We start from the raw sequence: 27250 nt of genomic DNA, 5'->3' as shown, positions 1-27250 counted from the left end.
TCTCAAGCCTCCAAAAGTGCCAATTCGGGTTCACCGAATTGAAGTTTCTTGGTGCTGATGGCATCCGAGCTGACCCTGAGAAACTTGCTGCCGTTGCTGCCTTTCCCGTCCCCACCCACAAAAAAACAGTCCGACAGTTTTTGGGGCTGTGCTCCTGTTATCGTCGCTTTATCAAACACTTTGCACAGATGGCCAGCCCTCTGACTCTCCTAACTCGAGAAGACGCATCATTTTCCTGGGGCGCCGAGCAGCAGATGGCTTTCGACGAGTTACGACGCCGGCTCCAGTCACCCCCGATCCTGGCACATTTCGACGATGATGCCGACACAGAGTTACACACGGATGCGAGCAACGTCGGCCTTGGTGCCGTTCTAGTTCAGCACCAAGACGGGGTCGAGAAAGGAATTGCCTACGCCAGCCGTGCACTTTCCCGTGCAGAGTGTAACTATTCCACCACTGAAAAAGAATGTTTGGCGGTAGTATGGGCCGCTGCCAAGTTCCGCCCGTACCTTTATGGCCGACCGTTTTGTGTCATCACTGACCATCACTCCTTGTGTTGGCTGAAAAACTTAAAGGATCCTTGTGGCCGCTTAGCACGTTGGGCATTGCGCCTGCAGGAGTTCGATTTCGATGTTATTTATAAGTCTGGCCGGAAGCACACCGATGCTGGTAGCCTGTCCCGCGCGCCCGTCTGCCCTCCTTCGTCAGATGCCACCGACGACGATAGCTCCCTCAGAGCAGTCACTACGTCCGATCTCGCCTCCAAACAGCGTGCCGACGACGAGCTGCGACTGATTATTGACCATCTTGAAGGTGGGCATCCTACAATACCCCGGTATCTTGCTCGGGGGTTGTCGTCGTATTGCCTCCGCAATGGGGTGCTTTATAAGAAGAATTCTACGTCGAGTGCGAAAACATACCTGCTAGTCATACCGGCTGATCTAAGGCACGAAATCCTCCTGGCCTGCCACGACGAACTAACTTCAGGGCATCTTGGCTTTACACGCACCCTAAACCGAGTCCGGCAGAACTATTACTGGCCACATCTTTCTCCGAGCGTTAGACGTTACGTACAGACTTGTCGACAATGCCAGCGGCGAAAAAAACCCACGCTCAAGCCATCCGGTATGTTGCAATCTATTGAACCACCCCTCACACCCTTCGAGCAAGTGGGCATGGACCTTTTAGGCCCATTTCCTTTATCCTCGAACGGACACAAGTGGATCGTAGTCGCCACAGACTACTTAACACGCTACGTCGAAACGAAGGCCCTTGCCCGAGGTACTGCCGGCGAAGTTGCTCGATTCTTTATGAACGACATTGTGCTCGGACACGGTGCACCGTCGACCATCATTACTAACCGAGGAAAGGCGTTTACAGCTCGGCTACTGCGGGACACCTTAACTCTCAGCCATACCGAGCATCGCACAACAACAGCGTATCACCCTCAGACAAATGGATTAACGGAACGACTAAACAAATCTTTGGCGGACATGATCTCAATGTACATCGACGTCGAACATAAGATGTGGGACGAGATCCTGCCGTATGTCACCTTCGCCTACAATACGGCGCCGCAGGAAACCACGAAGTTTACGCTGTTCCGTCTCGTGTATGGCAGAGAGGCCCGCACGATGTTGGACGCGATGCTCCCGTGCGGGGAAGAAGCGGTCGAACCCGATGCCGCCCATTTCGCAGAACAGGCCGAGCAAGCCCGTCAGCTGGCCCGCCTGCACATCAAGGAGCAGCATGCCACCGACGCTCGCCACTATAACCTCCGGCACAGGGAAGTCCACTACGTACCAGGGGACCAAGTGTGGGTGTGGACCCCCGTGTGCCACAAAGGCTTGAGCGAGAAACTACTCCACCGCTATTTCGGACCCTATAAAGTCCTGCGCCGCTTAAACAACGTTAATTACGAAGTCATTCCAGATGGAACTGTGACCGTCAGTGTTCGACGCCAGCGGCCTGAAATTGTGCATGTGGTGCGCTTAACGGCATACTTTTCGCGCTACTGAGCGCTTCCTGCAAGTGAAACCTTGCGTTGTTGTACAGTTCACCTCATTTTTTTTTCTTCCTCTCACCTTGTCATCGGGACGATGTTTTCTTTCACGGGGGGGAATAATGCCACGTGCCTAGCGCCGCGCGACAGCCTTGTTTGGTGCCGACGATGACGAAGCGGTTGTTGTGGGCACGAGCGGCGCGCTGGTGCTGGTCTCTGTGACTCTGTGATCGGAACGGGAAGCCGACCTTATTCTCTGGTCCTCGGCAACGTGTACCTTCCCTGTGACTTCAGTCGTGACAATATTAAATGGGATGTTTTAGATAACTCTTGTTAAGATGATCATTTGCCCACCATGATCAGGTTGTCAAGGTCACCAGCAGCACGTCGAATAGAACCTCACCCGTGCAAAGTATATTTAGTTGACTAGCCTAGAGGAAGAAGTCTCAAAACAACTTAATGTAGATGAAACGAACGAAGAGCTAACAGCATTCATTCTCAATGCATCACGACAAGCCATGTTGCAATCTTCAACATTTGTGCTGGACAAAATATTGTAAGGGAGTAAAAAACGCAGCAAAATAAAGCCTGGGATATTTTCATCCAACTACCCGACACATAAGAAGCTCTGTAACTTCAAATAGGCAAGGGCATTGTGGTACATGCACCGAAAAGCAGAAAAAACTTCCTTCAAAAAATGTATCTTGGATAAATAGCGCATTTCGTCTAAGAAATGGTGGCGAGAAATTCTCAATTTCCCCAATGGCCGCACACAATAAACCATCCAATCCCTTTCTGTCAGCCCTTGTCTCCAAACTCTGAAAGAACAAGTACACATTCCAGGCGAACATTTCTGCAGTCTCCAGTTCCTCAAACTACACAACTATATATCGTGAAATATAAGTATGCCACTGAAAAACAACAAAAAATGTCACCTGGAGAAAAGAGCAATGCAGCATAAATAACTCTTTCAGCCTCGAAGAAATCAAAAGAGTGATTTCCGCTGGTAAACAGGGTGCGCCTGGTCTAGACATAATTCACTAAGCTATACTTGCATGCCCTTGACTACCTGCTGTCTTGGCGCACATAAATAAAAAATGTTGTTGTGACCTTTCTGAAACCCGGAAAAGCAGCGCTTTGTCCTTGTAGTTTACAGACAGACGGCACCCACAAGTTGTCTTGTAAAATCATTCGAAAGAATTGCAAATACTAAGCTGACGTTCACCTCCAGCCAGGTGGACTCATTCACACACACAAGAGTGGCTTTACAAAGGGATTTTCAACAAGGAATTTTTGGCTCGTGTCAACATACAGTGCGAGAAGCGTCTATACATAAGCACTGCCTGTCATTGTTCTATAACCTAGAATAACCTACCACACCAAATAAAGATCTGATACCCTACGCTAAGTTCTCAACCTTCGTATTCGCGGGAAACTTCTCAACTGTCTCAAGAACTTCCTATCGAACAACATATTCAACTGCGGTTCGGCGCAACATTATTAGAAGTTTTCGTTCTAGGGCATGGTATTTCACAGGGCTGTATCTTAAGGACGCAGATATTTATAACCAAAATGGAACTCGGTGGTCCCTATAGTACGTAAGTCAATCATGTGTTCATTCTATATGAGTGACCTGACAATTGCTTGTACATCTGCGAATCTATCTGGCTGCAAAAATAAAATACAGCTTGAAAAAATCTTTTGTAGTTCGGTGGCAAAAAGCAATTTAAACACACTGCCCCTATAACAGTGCCATGATACTGTCGCTGAAGCGAGGAGCACAAACTGATCCCAGTCAATATGCACGGAACCCAACTGTTTCTCAAATTAGAAAACTGCAGGAACAAAAGTTAAACGGCATGGAGTCAGGCGCATAAATATTATTGTATTTTGTGTGTCAGAGGACGCGAATGAAACAAAAGCAGATATTGAAACTAAAGTGATAAAGGGAATTTTTTTAGGAGCAGCTAGGTGTTTCTGTGACATCCCTGGAAAGAATACATAGACTTGGGCAAACGAAGGTTGGCCGAAAGAGGCACGTTATCATGAGGCTGTATAATTTCAATGAAAAAGCAGCCATATTTAAAAACTTCAGCAAGCTGAAAGGTACTAGTGTAAGTGTTTCCGAAGACTATTCACAGGCAACTCTGCACAAAAGAAAATTTTTTGGAATCTGCTCAGACAGATAAGTATGCGGGGCGAAAGTTAAGCTTGTGCATGATAAACTGCTTATCAATAGCACTACCAATGTCTAGGACTTGGAAACAAATACCCGTGTGTAGCTTCCAGCCACCCAAGCGAAAGCATTCACTTCTAATGAATGACAGAAGAATCAAGGGCTAACAGTCTTTGGAAATAAACAAAATAAATAAATAAACTCTTTGGACTCACATTTATATGGCGCCTCACTGGCGGCATAAAAAATCGTTAAAGCCTCAAGCTTCTGAAACCGTGAATGTTATAAAAGTGCTGCCAGGCATACAATGGTGCTCCAACAAGACTTGCATTTTATATATTTGCCGTTCCTAAGTACGTTCTGCTTTAAATCACACCCGCTTGCATTCTGCTGTAGAAAACATCTACAGCCGACAAGGTTGCGTCATGAAGCAGATGCGTACAAAACATCACCTATACCTTGTGGGGACCTGCCCTGCAGCCCCCTGAGTTTGCTTTCCCGCGAGGCACCGTGCAGCGGCGGTGTTACTTAGACGTCGTTGGGATAGCTTAAGAGCAGCGGTGCGCGCTGAGCGGCGGGCAAGAGAGACTTGGTGCAGTAGGCACTTGCTCCGCCGCCACTTAGCGCGCACAGAATCCACCCTAACAGCATTGATCGATCCCGAAACAGGTTCACTCGAACAAACACCTGAGGGCGTTCTGAACCTAGCACGCCAATTCTATATGGGTCTATACAAAGCTCCCCCTCCATCGAAGACCTCTTTCCCTTTTGAGAGGCCAGCAGACGAGGTATACGTCCCAGGTGGTCCACTTACGGCAGACGAACTCTTTGCAGCAGTTTAGTCCTTCAGCAGGAATCGTAGCCCAGGGTCAGACGGCCTTACGGTCGAGTTTTACGTCAAATTTTGGGAGCAGCTTAGGGGTCCTTTCACCTCATTAGTGAATAGGCTCCTCATGGATGGGGCTCTGTCAGGCAATCAAAGGGAGGGGCTGATCACTCTCCTGTGCAAGGACGAGTCGAGACGCACTGACCTGCGAGCCTGGCGTCCCATCACACTCCTGAACTGCGACTACAAGCTCATCGCTAAGTGCTTGTCCACGCGGTTAACCTTGTTCCTGGGAGATCTCCTTGGTCCTTACCAGGCATGTTGTGTTCCCGGTTGTTCCATCCAGCTTCATGGTTTTGCCCTCAGAGACCTTTTTCTCTGGGCTCAGTCACGGAATTTGTCAGGCATCCTCTGTTCCTTTGATCAGGAAAAGGCTTTTGACATCATCAGCCACGAGTACATTTTCAAAGTACTCGAAGAGGCTGGCATTGACCCTGACTTCCAGAGAATGGTGAGAGTATTATACTCAAGGCCAACCTCTGCCGGAACAGTACAAGGTTTTGTCTCAGAGTCGTTTGATGTGAGCCGCGGTGCCCGGCAGGGATGTCCTCTATCCTCTGCCCTCTACGTACTCGCAATCGAACCGCTCCTCCAACGGTTAGCTAAACACCCTCAGATTGGTCGTTTCCCCCTCCCACTGGATTCACCACCTGTCCCCATGTTTGCGTATGCAGACGACCTGACTATCGTCGTCCCTGACGAGGCATCCGTGTCCTCCGTCTTGGGCATCATAGGTACTGCGGGGCAAGTGGGGCTAGGCTAAACAAGTCCAAGAGCGCTGCCCTGTACTTCAGGAAAGCGCCATCCAGTCCGCAACCGCTTCATGGCCTTCCCATTAAGGACCGGGTTCGAATATTAGCCTTTCATTTTAGCTCCGACGGACTATCGGAAGCCAGTTGGCCTCTAGCTAAAGAGAAGCTTGAGCAGAGAGTTAGAGAATATGGTACATTGGTGTGCCCTCTGACGGCACGGGCTGCTATTGTTTGGTCACTTCTGTTTACCTTTTTAACGTATGTTGCTTACATTGCACCTTTGCCGACACGTACGAAGATCCAGCTGGAACGGATACTTTTCCGATTCCTATGGAATGGCACTACAGACCAGATAGGTAGGCCTGTGGTGAAACAGCCCAGAGATAGGGGGGGCCGTGGCATCCCTGACCTGGGCATAGTAACCGCAGTGCTACATGCCAGATGGACCCAAGCACCCTGTGATTGCTGGTGGCGAGCGGTGCAGCCTATAGCAGGAGCCGATATGAAAAGCCGGACATTGAAGGCCTCTAGCCTGACCTCATACTTCCTTAGCACCCGTCTCCGAATTTTCGCTCAGAGTACCCTATCGCACTGCATTCCTCGGTCTGGCTCTCCATCGCCCTTTTACGCTCAGGCAGCCAACTGCCTAGAGCGCCTTCGCGGCATCCAGGCCGATGTGAACATTTTGAATACCCCGCTAAAGGACTTGGCCAGTCTTTTAGCACCCAGTCTCCCCCCCCCCAGGTTTAGTAGAAGGGACTTAACCCATCTACGCCCCAGTTGGAAATTAATATTAGCGAACTTCCTGGATGCCAGCAGGTCCTCGTTCATGTATCGTCTTGCAGGCGGTTGTCTTCCCATCCGCAGCAGGGCGTTCACGCGGGCGAGCCTGCACCCAGTTTGTCCATTCTGTGGTGATCGCGAAGACTTTGTGCATATGTTTACACAATGCCTCATTCCAGAGGCCCTCCTCCGACGTGTGGCCGATTTGTTTAGAATTCCAGGGTTGCCTTATCAGACTGTGAGATACCTTTACCCGTTGCCAGGTCATGCAGTGAAGCAGTTTGTGCTTTTGCTTGTCGAGTGTTCCTACCAAATTTGGTTAGCGAGATGTGCCGCTGCATATGGCCGTGGGGTGCCAGGCCTCCATGAAGTGCTCGCACGAGTGCGGAAAGAGGTCTGGTTCTATCTGGGCCGTGAACAGCGCCACCTCGGCGAGCAAAAGTTTGCAGACACGTGGAGCAGACCACCTGTCATCTGCACGGTTGCGGGGGGAATCATTACTGTTGAGATATGAGCTACCTACAGGGAATGGTTGTCCTTCGTGACACTTCAGGTGTGAAAGAAGGTCCGGTTACCCTGCTGGCTCGCCGCCACAGTGGTGATCATGGCTGTTCTCGTGGCAGGTACTGCCTCTATGGACCGTTATCACACGTCAGCCACCCGTGCCCGGGAAGGGCCGTTGTCCCGAACCAAAAAAACCTCTCCCCACCAACCCGGGTGGAGTGGTGCTTGCCGGGGATGACGTATGAATGATGATGGGTTGATAGGTTATGTGAGACCTTGGGGAACGGCACTTCTTGCGCCACTCCCCCTGCCATCTGACAACGGCAAGCTCCGCTCTTCGCCGGCGGGGCGAAGAAGCGACGGGGAGACAGGCTCCCGTACTCGTCCCGTCCGGCCTGCGGAGTTTATATCCCTTGCCCGAGCGCGGGCGAACATTCGCTCGGAACTTTGCTGGTGAGTCGGACGACCTCGATTCATTAGCGTACCTTGTTGCTAGCTGGCGTTATTGTTTCTGTAGCAATATATGCCTCTTTGTGTCAGCCAATGTGTCCTTCCTTTGTTCCCCCAGAGCAAGGCCCGCCGTGGTCGGCGAGCGCTCGGTAGCGTACGCGATCACGGGGTGGTGTCCGGGCGGCTTTGAACCGTGTCAGCCGCGATTGAGTGGGGAGAACGTACTTATCTCCCCAATTCAAACCCCACATCTGGCAGCCCAACGTGGGGCCTGCTCTTGGAACATTGGACGACTGTCGGTTCGGTTCGAGGAACGCTCTTTGTCCGGACTTGACAAGTGCTAGGCCTAGAGTGAATTTTGATCGCTAGGACCTGCGGCATGCTTTCTTGAGTGCGAGGTGTATTGCGCTGCAGCATGTTTGAACTTTTCGACATTCTCAGCACATTTTCTTTTCCCTGGAGTTTCTTCGTGAGAATCACTTGGTCCGCATCGAGGGAGCGCGAGGCCTAGCGCCCGCGGAGTCGCCGAGCCCGAAGCGATTGAGTACGGAAGCCGCGTGGGTGGTCCGAGTTTCTGTATATATTTTCTCTACTGTATCTTTTTTGACTCTGGGAGTCGCGGCTCCGGTAGCCGGGTGGCCTGGGGCCACAGGTGCCGCTACGAGCTCGCTGGTATTGCAGCTCGGCACCGGGCGCTCCGACACCGTCCGATACGGTGGGCGCCGACCGCTCAGGAGCTGCTTTGTGCAGTAAGCGGGGTAGGACCACCCCACAAAGCTGACGTCTCCTCGCGGCTTGCGCGCACAAAACCCGTTTCGGGTATTTGTTGTGGTCACGGTCGTTGTCGGAGGAGTAGTTAGGCTGAGGATTTCGGAGCTGCCTGCACCACGTTAAAAGAGACGCGACCACCGGACCGTGTCGTTGAGAGGGGGCGCACTTTGCTGCCCGTCCGCTTTTTTTTGTATCCTCGCAAGAACTGAGCAGTCTCGTTCAACTCAAAAAAGGGCTTTGTTCACTCGAACTTTGAGTTTGCACAGCCGCCGACACGTTTTGCTAGCGAGTTAGGCATTGTGCCACGAGGCCCTTGCGGATGCCGTTTCCCCTCCCGTGACCTACGTTAAAGGCACGCCGAGAGCATTTCGGAAATTTTGCAGATCCGGTGGAGCCACCCAGGCTTGCTGTCCGGCGCACATCGTCTTGCTGCCACCTGCTGCGACGGAGCGGCCTGTATCCTGTTCGCCGCATCCATCCGAGGCAGCTGTGGCGAGACCAGTCAGCAGTCACCTCCGGCTGCTGCTGCCCTGGCGACTACTGCAGGATCCTGACCTGCAGTTTTCCCACCGGCCTTCGATTCGCGGGCCTGCGGACACGGTAGTCCGCGGGCCATGCGAGTCGTCCCAGCGGAGACCTTCACGCCGCCTTCGGAATACCGCGGAAGTCTGCGTGGACGCTGTCGGCCTGACCTCCGCTACAAGACGTGCCTCAAGGACATGAAGACCAGGAGACTCCTCCATAGCATGTACTTTCAGGCGCGTGGGTCTATTTAAGGTTGGGGGGATGTGGGGACCTGCCCTGCAGCCCCCTGAGTTTGCTTTCCCGCGAGGCACCGTGCAGCGGCGGTCTCACCTCGAGGCTGAGCGGATTCCCTTGTGAGTTACCTTAATTGGCAAGAGAGGGCGCCAGCATCGCTGCGCGGAGACTGCCAAAGCCCGCGCGCGGGATGGGGCTTCGGGGCTTCGGCGGGGATCGTCGGGTTAAGCGGACGCGTCGCTGGCGGCTCCGCTCTTCGCCGGCGGGGCGAAGAAGCGACGGGGAGACAGGCTCCCGTACTCGTCCCTTCCGGCCTGCGGAGTTTATATCCCTTGCCGTAGCGCAGGCGAACATTCGCTCGGAACCTTGCTGGTGAGTCGGACGACCTCGATTCATTAGCGTGCCTTGTTGCTAGCTGGCGTTATTGTTGCTGTAGCAATAAATGACTTTTTGTGTCAGCCAGTGTGTCGTTCCTTTGTTCCCCCAGAGCAAGGTCCGCCGTGGTCGGCGAGCGCTCGGTAGCGTACGCGATCACGGGGTGGGGTTCGGGCGGCTTTCAACCGTGTCAGCCGCGATTGAGTGGGGAGAACGTACTTATCTCCCCAGGTCAAACCCCCACAAGCTACCGTTTATGTTTAAACCAATCATCCTCCCCGAGAATATAGAACTTTGCAGACATCCGCGTGCGTCTTTAGTATTTAATCCTTTCCTGAGCACCTCTGCTTTTCCACAGTCACCCAGTGCGCGCATAGAACAGCACTCGTAATAACAGAACTGGTAATAAACCATAAGCAATCAGGCACTGACTACTGCGATTTCAGGATAAACGCTTTGAACCAGAGTTACTCGATACATCACCAGGTATGGCACACAAGCCCAAACTGCATCCTCCACAGTACGAATTCCCCGCAGTTTGCAATCATCATTCATTACACGAATTCATAAGGAACAATCCCCACAGGAGCACATCATAACAAGAATACTGCGCACTTCAAGGTTAAAAAACTACCATTTATCTTGCAGGTGCAGTGTAGAAATAAAGTAGCCAACTAGGTAAACGCCGATTAATCTTTGCAACCGATTGTTTTGCAGTCTGCATTGATTCCAAAAACGTAACAAGTGAAGATTAATGACAGTTTCAACTCAGACTCCCTAACTGATAGAAAACTGCTGTACTCATTTTTCTTTCCATAGCTCGCTGCGGTTTTCTGAACTTAAACTGAACCCTGTCCGTTACTCTCCACATTTCTGCCCCATAAGTGAGCAACGGTAAGATATAAGTGCTGTATATTTTTTTTGAGCGACATGTGCAAACTGCCATTCATGATCTGAGAGAATCTGGCATATGTGTTGCACTCCATTTTTATTTTTCTAGTTGTTTTCCTTATGATCCGGACTGGTAGTGGACAGAGTAGGTGAAGGAAAAAACGCGAATGAATGACATCCTAGTCGAAATCAAGTGCAAGAAATGGGCTTGGGCAGGGCATGTAATGCGAAGAGAAGATAACCGCTGGTCCTTGAGGGCAATGGAGTGGATTCCAAGAGAAGGCGAGCTTAGCAGAGGGTGGCAGAAAGTCGGGTGGGCGGATGAGGTTAAGACGTTTGTAGGCATATGGTGGGCGCAGCTGGCAATGGGCATGAATAATTGGAGAGACATGGGAGAGGCCTTTGCCCTGCAGTGGGTGTAGGCAGGTTGATGATGATGATGAACACTCAAGAAACACTGTACACTCGTTAGTTGTAGATGTAATCCACAGCATGGAAACAGCCGAAAGATGTAGAGAAATAAAATTATGGTGGGCCTCGACCCGTCCTTACATGGACAGTAATGAAAGAGCTGAAGATTGTGGTGGCATGGGCTCAGAAAAGCACAAGAGGGAAAGTAAATATTCCGAATACCGATCACTTAAAACAGGCGGAGAGTAAACTAATAAAGTGGTTGTCCAGATGGGATGGAGAAATCAACAAACTGCGACTGGTGAAGCCGCTCCTTGTCGAGTTGAAGTGTTTAAGATGCCAGAAATGCTTTATTGAAGATGTGCCGTGTCTTCTTCGCATTCGACATATCTTTGGCATAACCTCGCACCCACTAAACAAGAATATCACCTTTGTGAGCGTTATAAAGGTGTCACATTAAGCCATACTTAATGTTCATGCTAAAAACTAGAAATACTAAGAAAATAGTATTTCACATCATTTTACAGCAAACACCACCCTCTCCACAGCCGCTTGCTTTTTGGAGAGAATGAAATAAGACATCATGATTAGCTACATTGCTGAAAGTTGAAACTGTCATCGGCAAATACATTTTTTATCTGAGCTAGTCTGCCAGCACAGCAATGAGATATTGCAAGCGCTATGTTTGGCGCATGATAGCCTTAGCTGCTTATGCACCTCTTAACTCGCCCCCCACACACAAACTCACACACAGAGACACGCGATGTTCAATTAATTGCCATAATAACAGCATCCGGATTGATTTAGGCAACCAGGATGTTTTTAGCGTAGGACATAAATCAATTCTGTACAATTGGGTGTAAGGTTTATCCTCTCATAAAGGCTTAAAATTTTCCAAATGAGCCTTGGTAGGCAAAAAAAACTAGAAAAAAGGCACCCAGCTCCCAACACATTTGTTAATTCTGTGCAGGTGAACCCTCCCGGCCTCCTAATTTTATCCAAGTGCTTATTGATTACTTCTGGTTATTTGCCACATCCCATGCAAAGTTAGGTGTTTTGTCCCAGGAGTTTATTAGAGGGCCTTATATTCATAGCAGGCTACACTGCAGCAAAAGTAATGTGTTTTCTTGTACAGGGACGAAATCAAAAGATAATGGTTTTCTTAATTGCTCATAAACTCTGCCCTCGGGTTTGCAATCGCCAAAATAGTTCGACTGTAGTGAGGAAGACATTAAATGCCTACTTGCTCGCAACAGACAAAAATCAATCTTCGTAGAAGTGCAAGCAACAGGGGTCACATCAGACGTTTTAGTGTACTCAAAGGCGCTCACCAAAGAACAACAAAGGCAGTGAGTTCAAACGAACTGCGTGAAGTATAGAAAATTTTTGTAAACGTAGCCGTCGCACTCTATCAGCTGGCAAGAACGCCTGCTTGTTCAAAACATTCACAATAGAACGAAATCTGTTCGCTCTGGCCAACAATCATTTTCAAAACTCCATGCTCGCAAGCTGGAAATCTAAACGAATCAGATGTCCACACGAAAGGGGTGAGCAAAACAGCAACTACTTTTCGCTGAAGCGAAAGAATGTTTTTACGAAAGTAGGAAATTTAACATATCGGACAGCTGGGCTACACGTAGAGAGGGGCTGCAAAATTGTTAAGACTGCAGTGGACGGCAAGAAAAAAATGAGTTCTGCCCCGGTACAGTTTCAGTCACTGCAGTAGGCTCAAAACTAGTGCCTAGATGCTCATGAAGCCAATCTCATCCGCAGGCGCTGAAATGTTTAGTAACATTTTCATTTTGGAAGTATGGCACAATTTCTCTCTTTACTATTTCATTGAGTGATATTTGTGCAATGCCTCTCAGCCTGGAATATATGGTGATAACCTACAAATGTGTTCTGTTTTTGCGACTCTCCCTATGATTTTATTTGTGGCTAATATTTTGCGTCCAGAGCAATGTTGCGGTGTCTAGGCAAAAAGATACCATATTCACGGCGTGCTTGGATTTTTGATCAGCCGGATCTAGAAAATAATTGATTATGCCCCTCAATGTTTTTCAAGCACTCAGTTCAGCCATATATAAATTACTTTAATGCGATGCACTGAACTGCTTCCTCAAAATATTTTTGCGAAGTTATAACATGGTATTCCTTTTTCTTTCCTATTGTGAAGAATAAAAATATATGTAATGCTAGTCATTGTATCAACTATTTATTTCACGGGAAAGAAAAGTAGCTATGTGTTTTTTGTCAATGGCATTAGGATAATCGGGGTGTATACTTGTTATATGGAAGTTGCTAAAACTTCCGAAATCACTGCAAAAACTAGCAACAGAGAGATCACAACAATATTGCGTATATCTTTTATTATATCTACGACATTGAATGCACAAAATTAGTTCAAAACATAAGAAGCCGCAAAATTTATATTGCAAACTTTTAATCAATACCTCAGGTGTGTTAGGCAAAAGCAGGGCACAACTGTTTAACCGCGCAAATTGAAAATCAAAATGTAGTGCCGTGAAAGAACTGCCCAAAGACATTCTGAAACTCCGGTATTGAATTCTAATGCACGGAACAGGAAAATTAGTAGGTTATTAAAGGATTACTATTGTCAAACAAGACGCCAATATTTATGTTTTGCGTGAAAACGACGGTGAGAAGGTAGAGGCAGAGCGACGTATCAATATACCGTCCTAGGACTGTCCTGCCCTTGCTAACGTTGCCAAGGCCGTGTATGCATTTTCCCTGGGCTGTTATGTCTCAGTAACGGGAGCAACATTCTGGCCGCAACATTCAGTGAGGTAGACACTTTTGCTTAATGGTAACTGCACACACTCTGGAAAGCCTAAAAATTGCTAAAGTTTCAACTTTTCTGAACCTAATTATACAAAGCGAAAGAAGGTCATATACGCAGCATGGTAAGATGTCGGTTGCTGACGACGTTGCAAGGTCCTCTGCGTAAAGTTCCGAGAAGGCTAAGCTTCGCTCTGATCCGTGGGGAAGCGTGCACTGCCTATAGGCGAACGATGCGCTCCTCTAAACCGGGGCCAAGCGCGCGAGAAGTCGTCCGGTCTGCAGCGGGAGAGCGCATGCGCGGCGGAGAGAGCGCGCACGCCAGCGGCGGAATCACCGCGGCGAATGACATGGCTATTCACATGGTCGAGCTAGTGCAGCGTCAGAGCGGCAGAAAATCACTGAAGGCCAAAGCGACGCAGTTGGCGAAATTCGAGGAACGTGACGTAGTTATGTTTTCGCTTTAAATTTATTAGCTGCCTCACCTCACCTCTGAGTCCAACACCGTAGCAGGGAAACCTGCTTGTGTACAAAATCTTTTTGTGTTTATAACCACGCAGGTGTGTGGTAAGCAAAAATAAAAGAAAACAGCTGAGGAGATCGAAAGACTAAGCAGTGTTTGCTTCTTTCGTAGTAGTGTTTGTATGGCCGGCATTACGTCGTCGAAAAGTCGGTAAAAGAATGAAATTTTACATGTCACGCATAAGGCGGCTCTCGTTTTATTCTTACCGGCAGCTTACAACAGGGCAATGCATACAAGGTATTTTATTCCACTAAGCGGTGTTCTATGCAAATCTGCACAGCAAGACTCTTACAATAGGGAACGAGGATAGCTTTCAGTACTTATCACTTGCATCTGCAATTACCACGAACAGCTTCAACTGTGCTGCCACACTATTGTCGTGAGAGCACCTATTCCAAAGTACGCACTGGCAACTACTATATGGCTGAAAAACGCACATTTTTCAAAGGTCTGAAGTAATGACATCATCAAAGCATTATGTGGCAGAATTAAGGCTTTAATTTTTCTCTTTTTAGATGTGACTGCCACGAAAGGGAAAGCGCTGCACTTTCTCCCGATAAATGTTGCGTATTATGACCCCGATCAAAAATTTGCACTCAGAACAAGCCTGTATGGTGCTGAAAACGCCGCTACGTGGTTCTTGCCCGCTTGTAATACTTGCAAAAACTCAATGGGAAACCTGTATCGTATTTACGAAAGCTATTGTTCGTAAAAGCGTAATAACGTTTATAAGATGCAAGGTAATATATGCTACGTATAACGGAACCATGCATTATAGATACATTTGACTCATTTTCATTTTTCCACACTTTTCTATAATGGGTGAACAATTTCTCAGCGCATTAGATGCCTAATTTGAGTTTATGCGTAATTTTGCCTTTCAGGCATTGACTTCGAAGACGGCGGTGATGCCAATTTTAAAAAATACGTGGACTACATATACTGGGTGTGGTACTTTCCAACGATTGTATCCTACAGAAAGAATTATTTTAAAAGGTATCCATTGCTATCATATACACACCTCCACCTCCATGCCTTTGGTATTTCTCATATTCCTTTGGAAAAGGTGTTTCAAACTAACCATATGCAGGTGAGTGCTCCTGCTCACCTTTTTATAAACGTGTGGAAAGCTGCTAAATTTTGGTTAAACATTCTCTTCCCTTGCTTTTTGGCAGCTGTCTTTCACAAATGGACGAGTTTGTCCCTAACTAGTTGCAGTGCTGTGTCAGTAGATGGCTGTGGGGGCCACGAAAGTATGTATGTCCTGGGCCAAAGAGACAGGGGCACTAGAATAATCACAGCCCATGAAGGAAGCTAGGGGAACCACGGTGCCGGTGGGAATTAAAGGGCATGCGGGTTACTGGATGGCTGTGTGTCACTGTTCAATGAATGGCTCTATATCTGCATATATGTGTGAGCAGTTGGAGCACTGGGGTGAGATACGAGTACATTGTCAAATATTAGTTGGTGCGTGAGGGAGACTGAACAGTATTTGGAGATGGATGCGAGCTTCGCGCATCGCTGCGAATGGTTATGGCACAGATAGATTACCTAAACGCCACTTTCGATGCGTGTAGCATTCGGGAAGAAAGTGAGTTTAATTTTTTTTTTCGTCTCCGTCATCGATGAGCTCATCGATAATATCATCGGCATCCGTTGCATAGTAGCGCCGAAAAGCAAGTAAGCCAGCTCATTGCCTGGAATGAACCTGTGATCAAGGATCCACCGCATTGTTATGGGTCGCGGACTTAAGTCGGCGAGTGCTGCATCCATGGCCAACCTAGTTTTGGGGACTAGAGAGGCACTAAATGCATAGGAGCCTGTTTTCAGCAAGTATCTGGGTACGGGGAGAAGAGTGACGAAGTAAGTAAATGTCTCGCGAACTGTGTGGCCTTCTAGGATGAATGTGGCGGGTAGAGAGAAGTAAAAACCAGTTGGTTGAGGCCTTGACGTAGGGAGGGACCGATAGAGGAAGGTGCATGGTGTGTAGCCAGCGGCTTCAGCGTGGCGCGCCTGTGTGTAGGCCACGGCAGCAATTTGCCAATAGGGATGATGGCCTTACGCATAGGATTAGAAGCAACCTGCGTGCGTGCGCGCGCGCGCGCGCGCGCGTGTGTGTGTGTGTGTGTGTGTGTGTGTGTGTGTGTGTGTGTGTGTGTGTGTGTGTGTGTGTGTGTGTGTGTGTGTGTGTGTGCGTGTGTGTGTGCGTGTGTGTGTGCGCGTGTGTGTGTGCGTGTGTGTGTGTGTGTGTGTGTGTGTGTGTGTGTGTGTGTGTGTGTGTGTGTGTGTGTGTGTGTGTGTGTGTGTGTGTGTGTGTGTGTGTGTGTGTGTGTGTGTGTGTGTGTGTGTGTGTGTGTGTGTGTGTGTGTGTGTGTGTGTGTGTGTGTGTGTGTGTGTGTGTGTGTGTGTGTGTGTGTGTGTGTGTGTGTGTGTGTGTGTGTGTGTGTGTGTGTGTGTGTGTGTGTGTGTGTGTGTGTGTGTGTGTGTGTGTGTGTGTGTGTGTGTGTGTGTGTGTGTGTGTGTGTGTGTGTGTGTGTGTGTGTGTGTGTACGTTCCCGCAGAGCGGGTGGGATATGGTGGTTACGGGGTATGTGGCAGACTGGTGGGTCTGGGAAGAAAACGGGTGCACTGGATATTTGCAGAGCTGAACCTTTTATTGACCTGAAAAAACTGCTAAAATTTCATACTGTATTGTCTGCCGGTAAATAAATTCATGCAGTGCCCGACGAATTGCATAACGAAATGCTGACCCATATATTTGAGAGTGCGGTAGAAGCACTTTTAGAAATTTTCACCAAAATATGGATGCCACAGAGAGTACGGAACAGTTGAGGAAAATGCTTTTTTTCCGTCAACCTGCCCTAAAATTTATAGTGGCACAAATATTCTGAAAGCTTTCGCAATATCATGTTGACGCAAAGCTTTACAATGGCTGGCTGTTCGTTCTTGAAAGCTGCCGGCACGCGGCTTCATCGCTTTGTTTTTGATGCAAGACGTGACACGATTTATCTCGATTGATCGCACCAGGCATAGGCGACGCTACTTTACTGCAGACTATTGCTTTTACTTTGCCGGCTGCATCTCGAAATATCGTTGCCTTCTTTATTTATCACGCCCGAGATTGGCGAGTGTTCGATTCGTCGACCGCCGAGCACGCTTGTGGCTATCGCTGCCGCCGAGTCTCAGTTTCTGCGGGCGCGAGTCTGCCCAATAAACATTTTTTCAAGCCTACTTTTTTGTATTCCTTACCTCTGCACTCACATCACCACTACGTGATAATATTAACCACGGCCCTAGATTAGGCCTTTTTCGAGCTCCTAACAAAGCGAGGCATTAGCCTTTGCTACTCGGAATTCATCAATGCGGATATAAAAACCTGATAGAGAACTACTCATACTGTTCACATTTAAAATATGTTCTAGAAGCGCGTATGCACATACATCAACGCTGCTTAGCTGTCTTCAGTATTGAGAAAGCCTATGATACCCCGTGGGTGTTTGGAATTCTCAAACGCAACATAACTAGGCATCCTTGGCAGATTGCTCGCGGAGCTTTCATTTTACATATGACTAGCTAATTCCTTTTTAAGGAAATTCCCATAGGATTGTGAATACTTAATCGTTGTTCTATTGTGGTAGTGGTCAGGCTTCTGTTGTATAGAAAATGCGGCTTTGGCTGCGTGGTCGGCATTGTGAGCAATAGATTCCCAGAAAATAAACGAGATGGGCCACCTAAGTAACGCCACTTTTGAGGCGTCATCACAACCTGCCTACCGGATTGCGAGCAAACTGGCCACATCGCAGGACGCACAAGCAGCACCGGTGCCGCACTTTGGCACCGCAGGGCAGTGGCGCATGGTTTAACCGCTGCACGACTGCGCTATGAGTGGTGTAATGACTCCCAGTGATCTATGAATGCAAATTAAAGAATGACCAGTTCTGCATATATGGCCAAGAAATAAACCACTGATGTCGCGCCATTCCCTTCAGTCAGAGCTACTATAATTTTTTTGAACACAGAACACGATTTTGTAAAAAGAAAGTCCATACCTTGAACAGTTCCAACATCATTTATAATTAGCGTTCAGTCTACGTTGATGTGTTGTAGAGTGCGTTTCCTCCTAAATGTCCGCTGTGGCAGGCAAGTACAGCTGACAGTTAATAAACTAGCCCCAATGGCAGACAGAAATTGAGTTCTGTTTACCCGACAAAAATAGGTGGCTGCTATGTTCTCGCTGAAGAGATGCTTACAAATCCAAACCGGCCCCTCTATACCGAAATGAAACCCTATGACCTCAAAAAATTGAAAAAAAAAAACTTTTGAGAAAAACTTGTTCCTGAATGTCACAAAAGAACGCTTACAATGATAGCTTTATTATGCCTGAAAATATTCTCTCAAGAAACCAGAAGGGCATTGCGATCGAATGTGCCTTGATACACCACGTATTACGTCATTACTTAAATTAAAGATGCGTAGTGTATGACCCAGCGAGACCATCTTTTAAATTATTTCTGTGCTGAACAATTTATGCTTTTGCCGTTCAATTGCGTCATAGAAAACATTTCCCGTAAACAGCGCTTATGTACAAACGTATAAGTGCCCCTCGAAGGGAGTACAATGCTAAAGCGTGAACGTTGGCGTGGCCATACGTGTAAACAACGAAGAGGCCTAACTGCTTTGTTTGTGCGTCAATGACGAACAGGAGGAAGTGTGTGTTCTGGCGCTGCGGAGCTCGTCTATTTGCTTCTCGGCTCAATCGATAGTCACTCTCTGTACACACTCCCAATTCCCATTTTCAAGAGCAACGCAACTTAATTTTGTTTGAAGTTATTTATGCACATTTTAAGCATGAAACATCAATCCCGGTCAGAGCGCTCAACACTTCCGCTAATAAACTTGTCTAATCTTTCATTCAATTTTTTGAGCATTCGTTAAATTCATCTTTTGTTACCCTTCACAGCGCCGCCGTCGTTTCTTTCTTGATGTCTGCAACATCAGCAAAACGCTTTCCTTTCATTTGTCTTTCTGTCTAGGAAAGAAAAAAAAGTACTGGCCAAGGGCGGATGTGTATGGAGGGTGAGGAACAGGGGTCATAAAATTTTTGGTCAAGAATTGTCATACAGACAGGACTGTGTGAGCAAGGCTTGTAATAATGAAAAAATCCGGTCACCCGACTGCCACAAATCAGGCTGCTTCCACCGCACACTGTTGCTTGGTTAACTCTCTGCGGGACAAACTCTGAATGGGAGGCCCTGCTCGCATAGAAAAAAAACAAAGCATAATTGTTTTGAGGTTTGATTTCACTTGACAAGCTTTCTTGAGGCAAGGTGAAATGAGAGACTTTCACTGGCTTGATTTTTACTTTTATTAGGAATTTGATTCAGGAACACTTGAGTTTTCCGCATAGCATCGCCCTTCTGCGCCATTTATAACATTTGAGGAGCTTCTCTTCTGTTTCTTCCAAGCGAAAAGCAGGATTTCCGCGCCGCATGCAGTTTGCAAATATCAGCCACTGCAAAAACGACACTCACACAAAACAGTTGTCACTATAAACTCTGCCGAAACTAGTCGGACCCTCTTCAGTGATGGCACTCTGCTTACTGATTATCGACGGACGGATGGATGGATGGATGGATGGATGGATGGATGGATGGATGGATGGATGGATGGATGGATGGATGGATGGATGGATGGATGGATGGATGGATGGATGGATGGATGGATGGATGGATGGATGGATGGATGGACGGACGGACGGACGGATGGACAGACGGACGGACGGACGGACGGATGGATGGTTGGACGGACGGATGGATGGATGGATGGATGGATGGATGGACGGATGGACGGACGGACGGACGGACGGACGGATGGACGAATGGACGGATGGATGGATGGATGGATGGATGGATGGATGGATGGACGGACGGACGGACGGACGGACGGACTTATGGATGGATGGATGGATGGATGGATGGATGGATGGATGGATGGATGGATGGATGGATGGATATACGGACGGACGGACGGACGGACGGACGGACGGACGGACTTACTGATGGATGGATGGATGGGTGGATGGACCGTTTAAATCGGGCGGTGGCTCAATCCGCCTCGCCTTGACTTATGAAATTTTACTCTTGTGATTTTAGCCTCCAATCAGATAAAGCTTAAAATATGCTTTTCCTTCATTGTCCTTAAACCACAATACCTTGAATAAATCAGCCTCGCTGCTTTCCACTGTAGCGTGAAGCCCTTTACGAAAAGTATCAAGTGTCAAGCCGTTTCCTCCTCCTCTCCGAACGAAACGCACAACATGACTATCTCGTGGTACCTTAGTCGATATGTCTTAGTCCGCAAAACTCCCGTCCTGGCCTCAAACAACAAAGAGCTTCCCTCACAAGTATCATAGAATGTTCGCTCTATGCGCTTCTAGCGGCAAAAAGGGGAACCACAAAAGATATGTTCACCAAAAGATTAGTTCGGTTTGTTTTAGATACCACTTCGAAATATATTTCTTGTGATTATATTCCTGGCGGAGGTGCGATGCACCGCAACAGCTACACAGCATTCTGTAGTTGACTATAGCTGAGGACTTCAACCATCCAAAGCGAAGAGGGTGCTACAGCTGCACTTGTCACCCCGATGGTAATCATCGAGCCCCTACGCGATCCTAGGACCTTCTGCCAAACAGTGTATTTTATTCTGCCTTTTCTCGTATTTCCTCGGTTACCATCAGAACGTTTGCCAGTATCGCTTATCCGTCCACTGGCCTCCTTTAGGAAGACGCCCCTTTTACCTTGCGCCCTGCATAAGAGGAAGCCTTTGCTTCTCTGATCCACTTGCTGATCCAATCACCAATGTCAGGAATGTGTCATTGACAATGCCAGCCACATTCTTTGTACCACAGATTCCAATTATTTACAGAACGGGAGTGTCTAGCATTAGATTAGGCCCTGGTTTAATTTCAACCCCTGATTGGCCATCAGTTTCAAGTTGTGCATTTAGTTGACTTTCATCACTAAAAGCCCAAACAGGCGGGGTTGCTCGTTGGATGTTGCGCCTCCAAGAATATTCAACGAAGTCTGGGCGCCTCCATCCAGAAGCCGGCTGCTTCTCTCGTCACCCGGTGGAACCACCCGACTCTGGAGACAGCCGGCCCCTGTCTTTTAGCCATCTGCGATTTTGTGCATCATAGACCAGCAGCGCCAGGACTCCTCCTGCGTCCAGTTATTCATTGTCAGGTCCTTTTCAGCCCCATTGTTATTCATGATGGCATCCTGCACCTGCGCACCCTTCGTTTTTACTGATCTCAGCTCCGTGTAATTGCCCAGCGTCTCCGTTCATGTGTCCTTGTTGAATTTGCAACCAGCCGACCACGGAGGATCTGGGTGTCTCCCGCACACACGATCCAGTATGACTCCACTTCTTTTGACCCGTTTTATCCCAAGCAGCACAGAAATTGGCAGCGCATTGGCATAAGTGTGGCAAAAATTTTTGCATAAACGTTGGTCCTACATAAATTTTCGAGAAATCAGAGACGGTTTTTAACAATGGCCCATCACTCATTCCAAGACAGGCCCTATGTTCAGTCAGTCAGTCAACAGTGGCCCGACGTTCGCGCCAGGACTATGCCCGTCTGGGCCGATCTATGCACAATGGCTCGACATTCGCGCTAGGACAATGCCCATATTAAGGCAGTCTACTTATAAAGGCCCGAAATTTGCACTGGCAATATGCCCATACTCAGCCCTCGTCAGTGAATAATGTCCCGACATTCCTGCAAGGACTAAGCACGACCATCGCAGGAGAGGGGCAAAAATTAAAATAATACAATGAATTTTTGGCACATAGCGTGCGAGAAGATACTCGCAAAACATTTTATAAAATAATTTTTACGCAATGTTTCATTTCTACGGCCACATAAATTGAAAAATCTGGAATCGAAGTTACTCAATTTTCTTTCTAGGTAACGGCTAATTTCTGATCTAAATTTCCCGTGTTCGAATTCCGAAGTGCATATAACAAATTCGAAAAAGAAGATAATCAGAGTTTTGAATCGAAACAAACCTGTTTTTACACTAACAAAACTCCGACTCTAATTTATAGTTCATAACTTTCTTTTTATTCAAGCAAAGTTGTCGCTCATATTGTAGCATCTACTGTTTATGTACGTCAATACAACTTTTAACAAAGCTCTTTTCGGCATGGAATAACATATTTCATGTAAAGACGGTTTGCACAGTTTTTAAAAATGCGCTGAATGGTGAAACCTCAGTACACCTTTTTTTTATGGAAAAACGCAAGTAGTTTATCAAAGTCGCTTCGCATGCGTGTAACGTGGGAGACAAAATTCTAACTTGAAAACCGCAGGACAGCACTCTTCTAAAAGTCCATGGGTTAATATTTGAGAGACAACGTGCTGGAAAATTTGCTGTAACCAGCTATTCCGCATTTTCTGCACGCCTACAATTGGACAAGGAAAAGAGAAACGGTACACAAATATTACACATACCCCGATAGGCCTCCTGCACTATAAGAATAAGCGCTTCTGATACTGGTGTTGCACAAACGATAGACGACAAAAGTGTTCAAGAGCGCAGCATAAGTCGGGCCGCACGACACTTCACCTCGCTGATTGAAAATGTGGACCAAAGACGAAAAAAAAAGCTGTCAGAATGCAGGCGCCATTCTTTTGCGCACGAAGTCAGAAGTCGTCCCAGAGCTTTTTGGCTTTTGGTCAGAGTAGCAATCTCTCCAAGAACGATATTCTTTTCTGAACCCATTTCACTATAACCGAATCTTGCTGGCCAGGCTGTTGAATTACGTGATAGTTCTTAAAACAAATCAGGCAGAGGTTTCCTGGCGCGCAGACTATGAACGACGCACACTTGAACGTGCAAGCTTCCTCGGCAAGCTGGTTCTGTGGCTTTTCACTGCCTACCCAGCCACATGTGGTACTCGTTGAGCGAGTGTCATGGAGAGCAGGAGGCGACGATGCGACATGTTTTTTACATTTGTCTCATATTTTGTTGTTGCAAGAGAAAGAGCAGGGTATAAGGAAATATAGAGAAGGTTGATGAGTGCAAGGTAGCCGACATAAGGAAGTTTAATATGGAGACAATCGAGCATGCTCTGAAGAATCGAGGTAGCTTAAAAGCCGTGAAGAGGAAATTAGGCACAGGTAAAACCAGATGCATGCGCTAAGAGACAAGGAGGGCAATGCCATTAGCAGTAAGGATAAGATTGTTGAAATATGGTTTATGGTTTATGGGGGTTTAACGTCCCAAAGCGACTCAGGCTATGAGAGACGCCGTAGTGAAAAGCTCCGGGAATTTCGACCACCTGTGGTTCTTTAACGCGCACTGACATCGCACTGTACACGGGCCTCTAGAATTTCGCCTCCATCGAAATTCGACCGCCGCGGCTGGGATCGAATCCGCCTCCTTCGGGCCAGCAGCTGAGCGCCATTACCATTCAGCCACCGCAACGGATAAAGATAATTGAAATAGCCGTAGAGTTCCACAGAAATCTTTAAAGTAGCCAATGTAATCAGAACGTTAGTGAGAGAGACTGTAGCGAACAACAGTGCTTCATCCTGCCACTAACGAAAGAGGAAGCAATGAAGGTCTTAGGAGCAACGCAAAGGACAAAAGCAGCTGGTTAGGATCAGCGAACAGCAAATCGTTGGAAACATGGAGAGGAGATTGTGCTAGAAAATCAGCCACCCAGTATACGCAATCCTTTATGACCTCGACCGTACGAGAAGCTTGGAAGAACGCTAACATTATTTAAATGCATAAGAAAGGGGACGCCAACAGACATGAAAAATTTGAGGCCTATCAGCTTGCTGTCCGTTGCCTTCAAGCCCTTTACAAAGGTAATCGGTAACAGTCAGGGCAACCTTAGACTTCAATCAACCAAATGATCAGGCAGGCTTTTGTAAAAGATATTCCACAATGGATCATATTCGCACTATCAATCAGGTGATTGAGAAATGCGCAAAATATTGCCCCGAAGTAGTGACTGTAATCCGCGGAACAGAACAGCAAAAATGGCGTCTAAACAAAACTCTATTTGGGCTGACTTGCACCCAAAATGAACGGAATCACTCGTCGGCGGCGTAGCAACAAGTGTGCTCGGCAGTCGTCGAAGAGATGCCCGCCGCTGCCAGCTTTGCTCAATTTAAAGCTGATAGCGAACTTTCGAGATAAAGCTTCCAAATTTACTAGAACATTCTGGAACAACATAGAATCAGCTCTGCTTGGATACGATCAATCGAGATAAATCTCGTAGCGTCTTGCATCGCGAAAGAAGTGATAAAGTTGTGTGGCGGCCGCTTTGAAGGATGAACAAACACTACAACGATCCGCGCCATTACTCCCCTCTCAAAGAAGGATCCACCCGATGCAAAAAAACAGACAAGGCTACTAGAAACAAATACAACGGATCGTCCGAAAATAAACACAGACTGTAGGAACAGTCTCCTTTAGCGCTCATAGTAGAGCTTTAGACGGACGACATGGACAATTTCTGGTCGTACGCAGTGTCACTGAAATAGTCATTGCGTCAGGGATGATGTCATAATCCAGCTCAACTAGCCTACGAAGAACCTTGTACGGGCCAAAATAGCGGCGCAAGAGCTTTTCACTCAATCTACGGCGACGAATGGGCGCTCAAACCTAGACTTGGTCTCCTGGCTTCTATTCCGTTTTGCGTCTTCGTAGGTTGTAGCGCCTGGCGTCGGTCCACTACTGGTCATTAATCCTTAATGGGGCAAGTTTTCGGCCATCTTCTTTGCGTTGAAGTGACGGCGACATTGACGTTCTCTTCTTCGCTATAGTTGGGCAGCATGGCGTCTAGCGTGGTTGTGGCCTCCCTGCCATAGAGGAGCCTAAAAGGCGTCACCTGGGTGGTGTCCTGCACTGCGGTGTTGTAGGCGAAGACGACGTAAGGCAGGGTGACGTCCCAGATCTTGTGTTCAGCATTGACATTCAAGGCGAGCATTTCGGCGATGCTTTTGTTCAGGCGCTCGTTAAGTTCGTTGGTGTGCGGATGGTACGCAGCTGCCCTGAGGTGGCTGGTTTGGCTGTAATGCAGGATGGCTTGCGTTATTTCCGCCATGAACGCTGTTCCTTTCTCTGTGATGAGCACATCGGGGCGCCGTGTCACAGAAGGATGCACTCCACGAAAAATTTGGCGACTTCTGCTGCTGTTCCGTTCGGTAGGGCTTTAGACTCGGCGCAGCGGGTCAGGTAGTCACTCGGTGTGATGATGCACTTACTTCCAGACGTTCAGTTTGGGAAAGGACCAAGCAAGTCTATGCCGATCTGCTGAAAAGTCTATGAGGGGGGTTCAATGGGGTTCAGAAATCCTGCTGGTCGGGTGGGAGGGGGTCTTTCGTCTCTGACAACTTCAGCATGTTTTCACATAATGTGCAACATTGGAAGACAGTCGGGCCAGTAATACTTTTCCTGAATGCAGCGGAGGGTGCGAGTCAACCTGAGATATCCAGCTGTAGGCTCGTCGTGTGAAACAATTAATTCTTTGCGGAGACAAGCAGGTGCAACAATGAGGTGCAACAAGGCGGTGCAACAAGGCGGGGGGGGGGGGGGTGAAGAAACCTTGCCTTCCAAGTACTCGATAAGGCATTTTAGATCGGGGTCCGAGCGCTGCTGCTGTGCAAAAGAGTTGGGGCTGATGGATCCCAGGAAGGCGTCCTCATCGTCGTCCGACGGCGGTCCATCTACAGGGGCCAGTGAGAGGCAATCGGCGTCAGAGCACTTGTGTCCGGAATTGTAAACGACAGTGACAACAAACTCCTGGAGGTGCAGACTCTATCGAGCGAGGCGACCAGAGGGTTCCTTCAGATTGGCATGCCAGCACAGCGCGTGCTGATCGCTGACCACCTCCAACTGTGGTCCGTAGAGGTAGGCGTGGAGTTTTGACGTAGCCTAGATGAAGGCAAGATACTCCTCAGTTTTCGAATAGTTAGCCTCGGCCTTGGCAAGAGAACGACTAGCGCATATGATGACATTCTTCAGCCCGTCGCTTTTTTGAACTTCAGTATCGGCGTTTTCATGAAAAGGCGCCAGGACCGGAGGGGACTGTAAACGCAATGACGTTCTCACGGATCTCGGCAGAAGACTCGGGCTGAGAGAATCGACTATGTGACAGGTGTACCTACACAGACGCAAATTTAATACACCCTACGTGACAAAAACTCTAGCACACAAAATTAACAAACTTAACACAAAACACAGGCTAGCAATACACACTAAAGGGAAGACCCAGTGTACTAGCGTGCGGCGTTCGTGCTCACGGTTCGGGGATGATGAAGCGCTGCATAGGTTCAGTAGCTGGCGTCGAGGTGGCGTTCGAATTTCACAGGCTGGCGTTGCTGGCGGCATCATTGGCGGCGTCGTACAAGCTCTCGGTCGAAGTGCCTGTGAAGGTGTTGCTGTCATTGTTGGCTTCGTGGGCACAACCCCAATGGGTGGAAAAGCAGTGGAGGCACCCCTGGCCATAGCAGGTGGTTGCGTCATCCGTTGACTCCCCGGAACTGGTTCAAGAACGGAAGGAAGTTCACGGTGCGACGCCGTAGAACTCGAGATCACCGGTGCAGTAGCCGGCATTGCTCTCTTCAGGCCGAGGTGTTCGTGACCCGCCGGAACCTCCGCTTCTCTGTTCTCCCGCGACCCCCCCCCCCCCGCGTGGCACGCTATCCCTCGCGTTTTTAATAGCTTTGGCGTTGCTACACGTCATCTTTGTCATCGTCGCCTTCCTCTTCCCTTCGCCCATCTCACTGTATCATCCTTCCATCTTCCTCTTCCCATCTCACCGTATACTTCATCTTATTCTTGGGTAATACACGTCATGCTTATCGTCTTCTTCGTCGTCTTCTCTAAACTTCTTCAGTTTATGTTTCTATTTCAAACGCCCTACTATATGTGACAAGGGGTCCCTCTCTAAAAAGTTTTTCCATAAATATCTGCTTACATCATCCCCATCTTCAAGCCTTCCAGCAAACCGACTATCCTCTGGAGCGATTCTGGACCCAGCACACGACACACCGCAGACACCAAGCACACACTAAAAGCCTACGACTAATACAGCAGACCAAATTGCATTTACGTAACATCGACACACCACTGCCGTTGTCCGTACG

General features: G+C 48.1%; 1 protein-coding gene across 1 annotated transcript in view; it reads left to right on the top strand.

Annotated features, from left to right (window-relative positions):
* LOC144108594 (uncharacterized) overlaps positions 1–27250 on the top strand; it is a 109761-nt gene that overhangs the window by 42688 nt on the left and 39823 nt on the right. The window contains exon 6 of the mRNA XM_077641792.1: positions 14967–15172. Within this exon, the coding sequence (XP_077497918.1) occupies positions 14967–15172 (206 nt within the window). The remainder of the gene's footprint in view (positions 1–14966; positions 15173–27250) is intronic.

The sequence above is a fragment of the Amblyomma americanum genome, chromosome 10 (genome assembly GCF_052857255.1).
Source record: "Amblyomma americanum isolate KBUSLIRL-KWMA chromosome 10, ASM5285725v1, whole genome shotgun sequence".
In the NCBI taxonomy this organism is placed as follows: Eukaryota; Metazoa; Arthropoda; class Arachnida; order Ixodida; family Ixodidae; genus Amblyomma; species Amblyomma americanum.
Note: the sequence above shows the minus strand (reverse complement) of the source record. Positions and strands in the feature narration are given on the sequence as shown.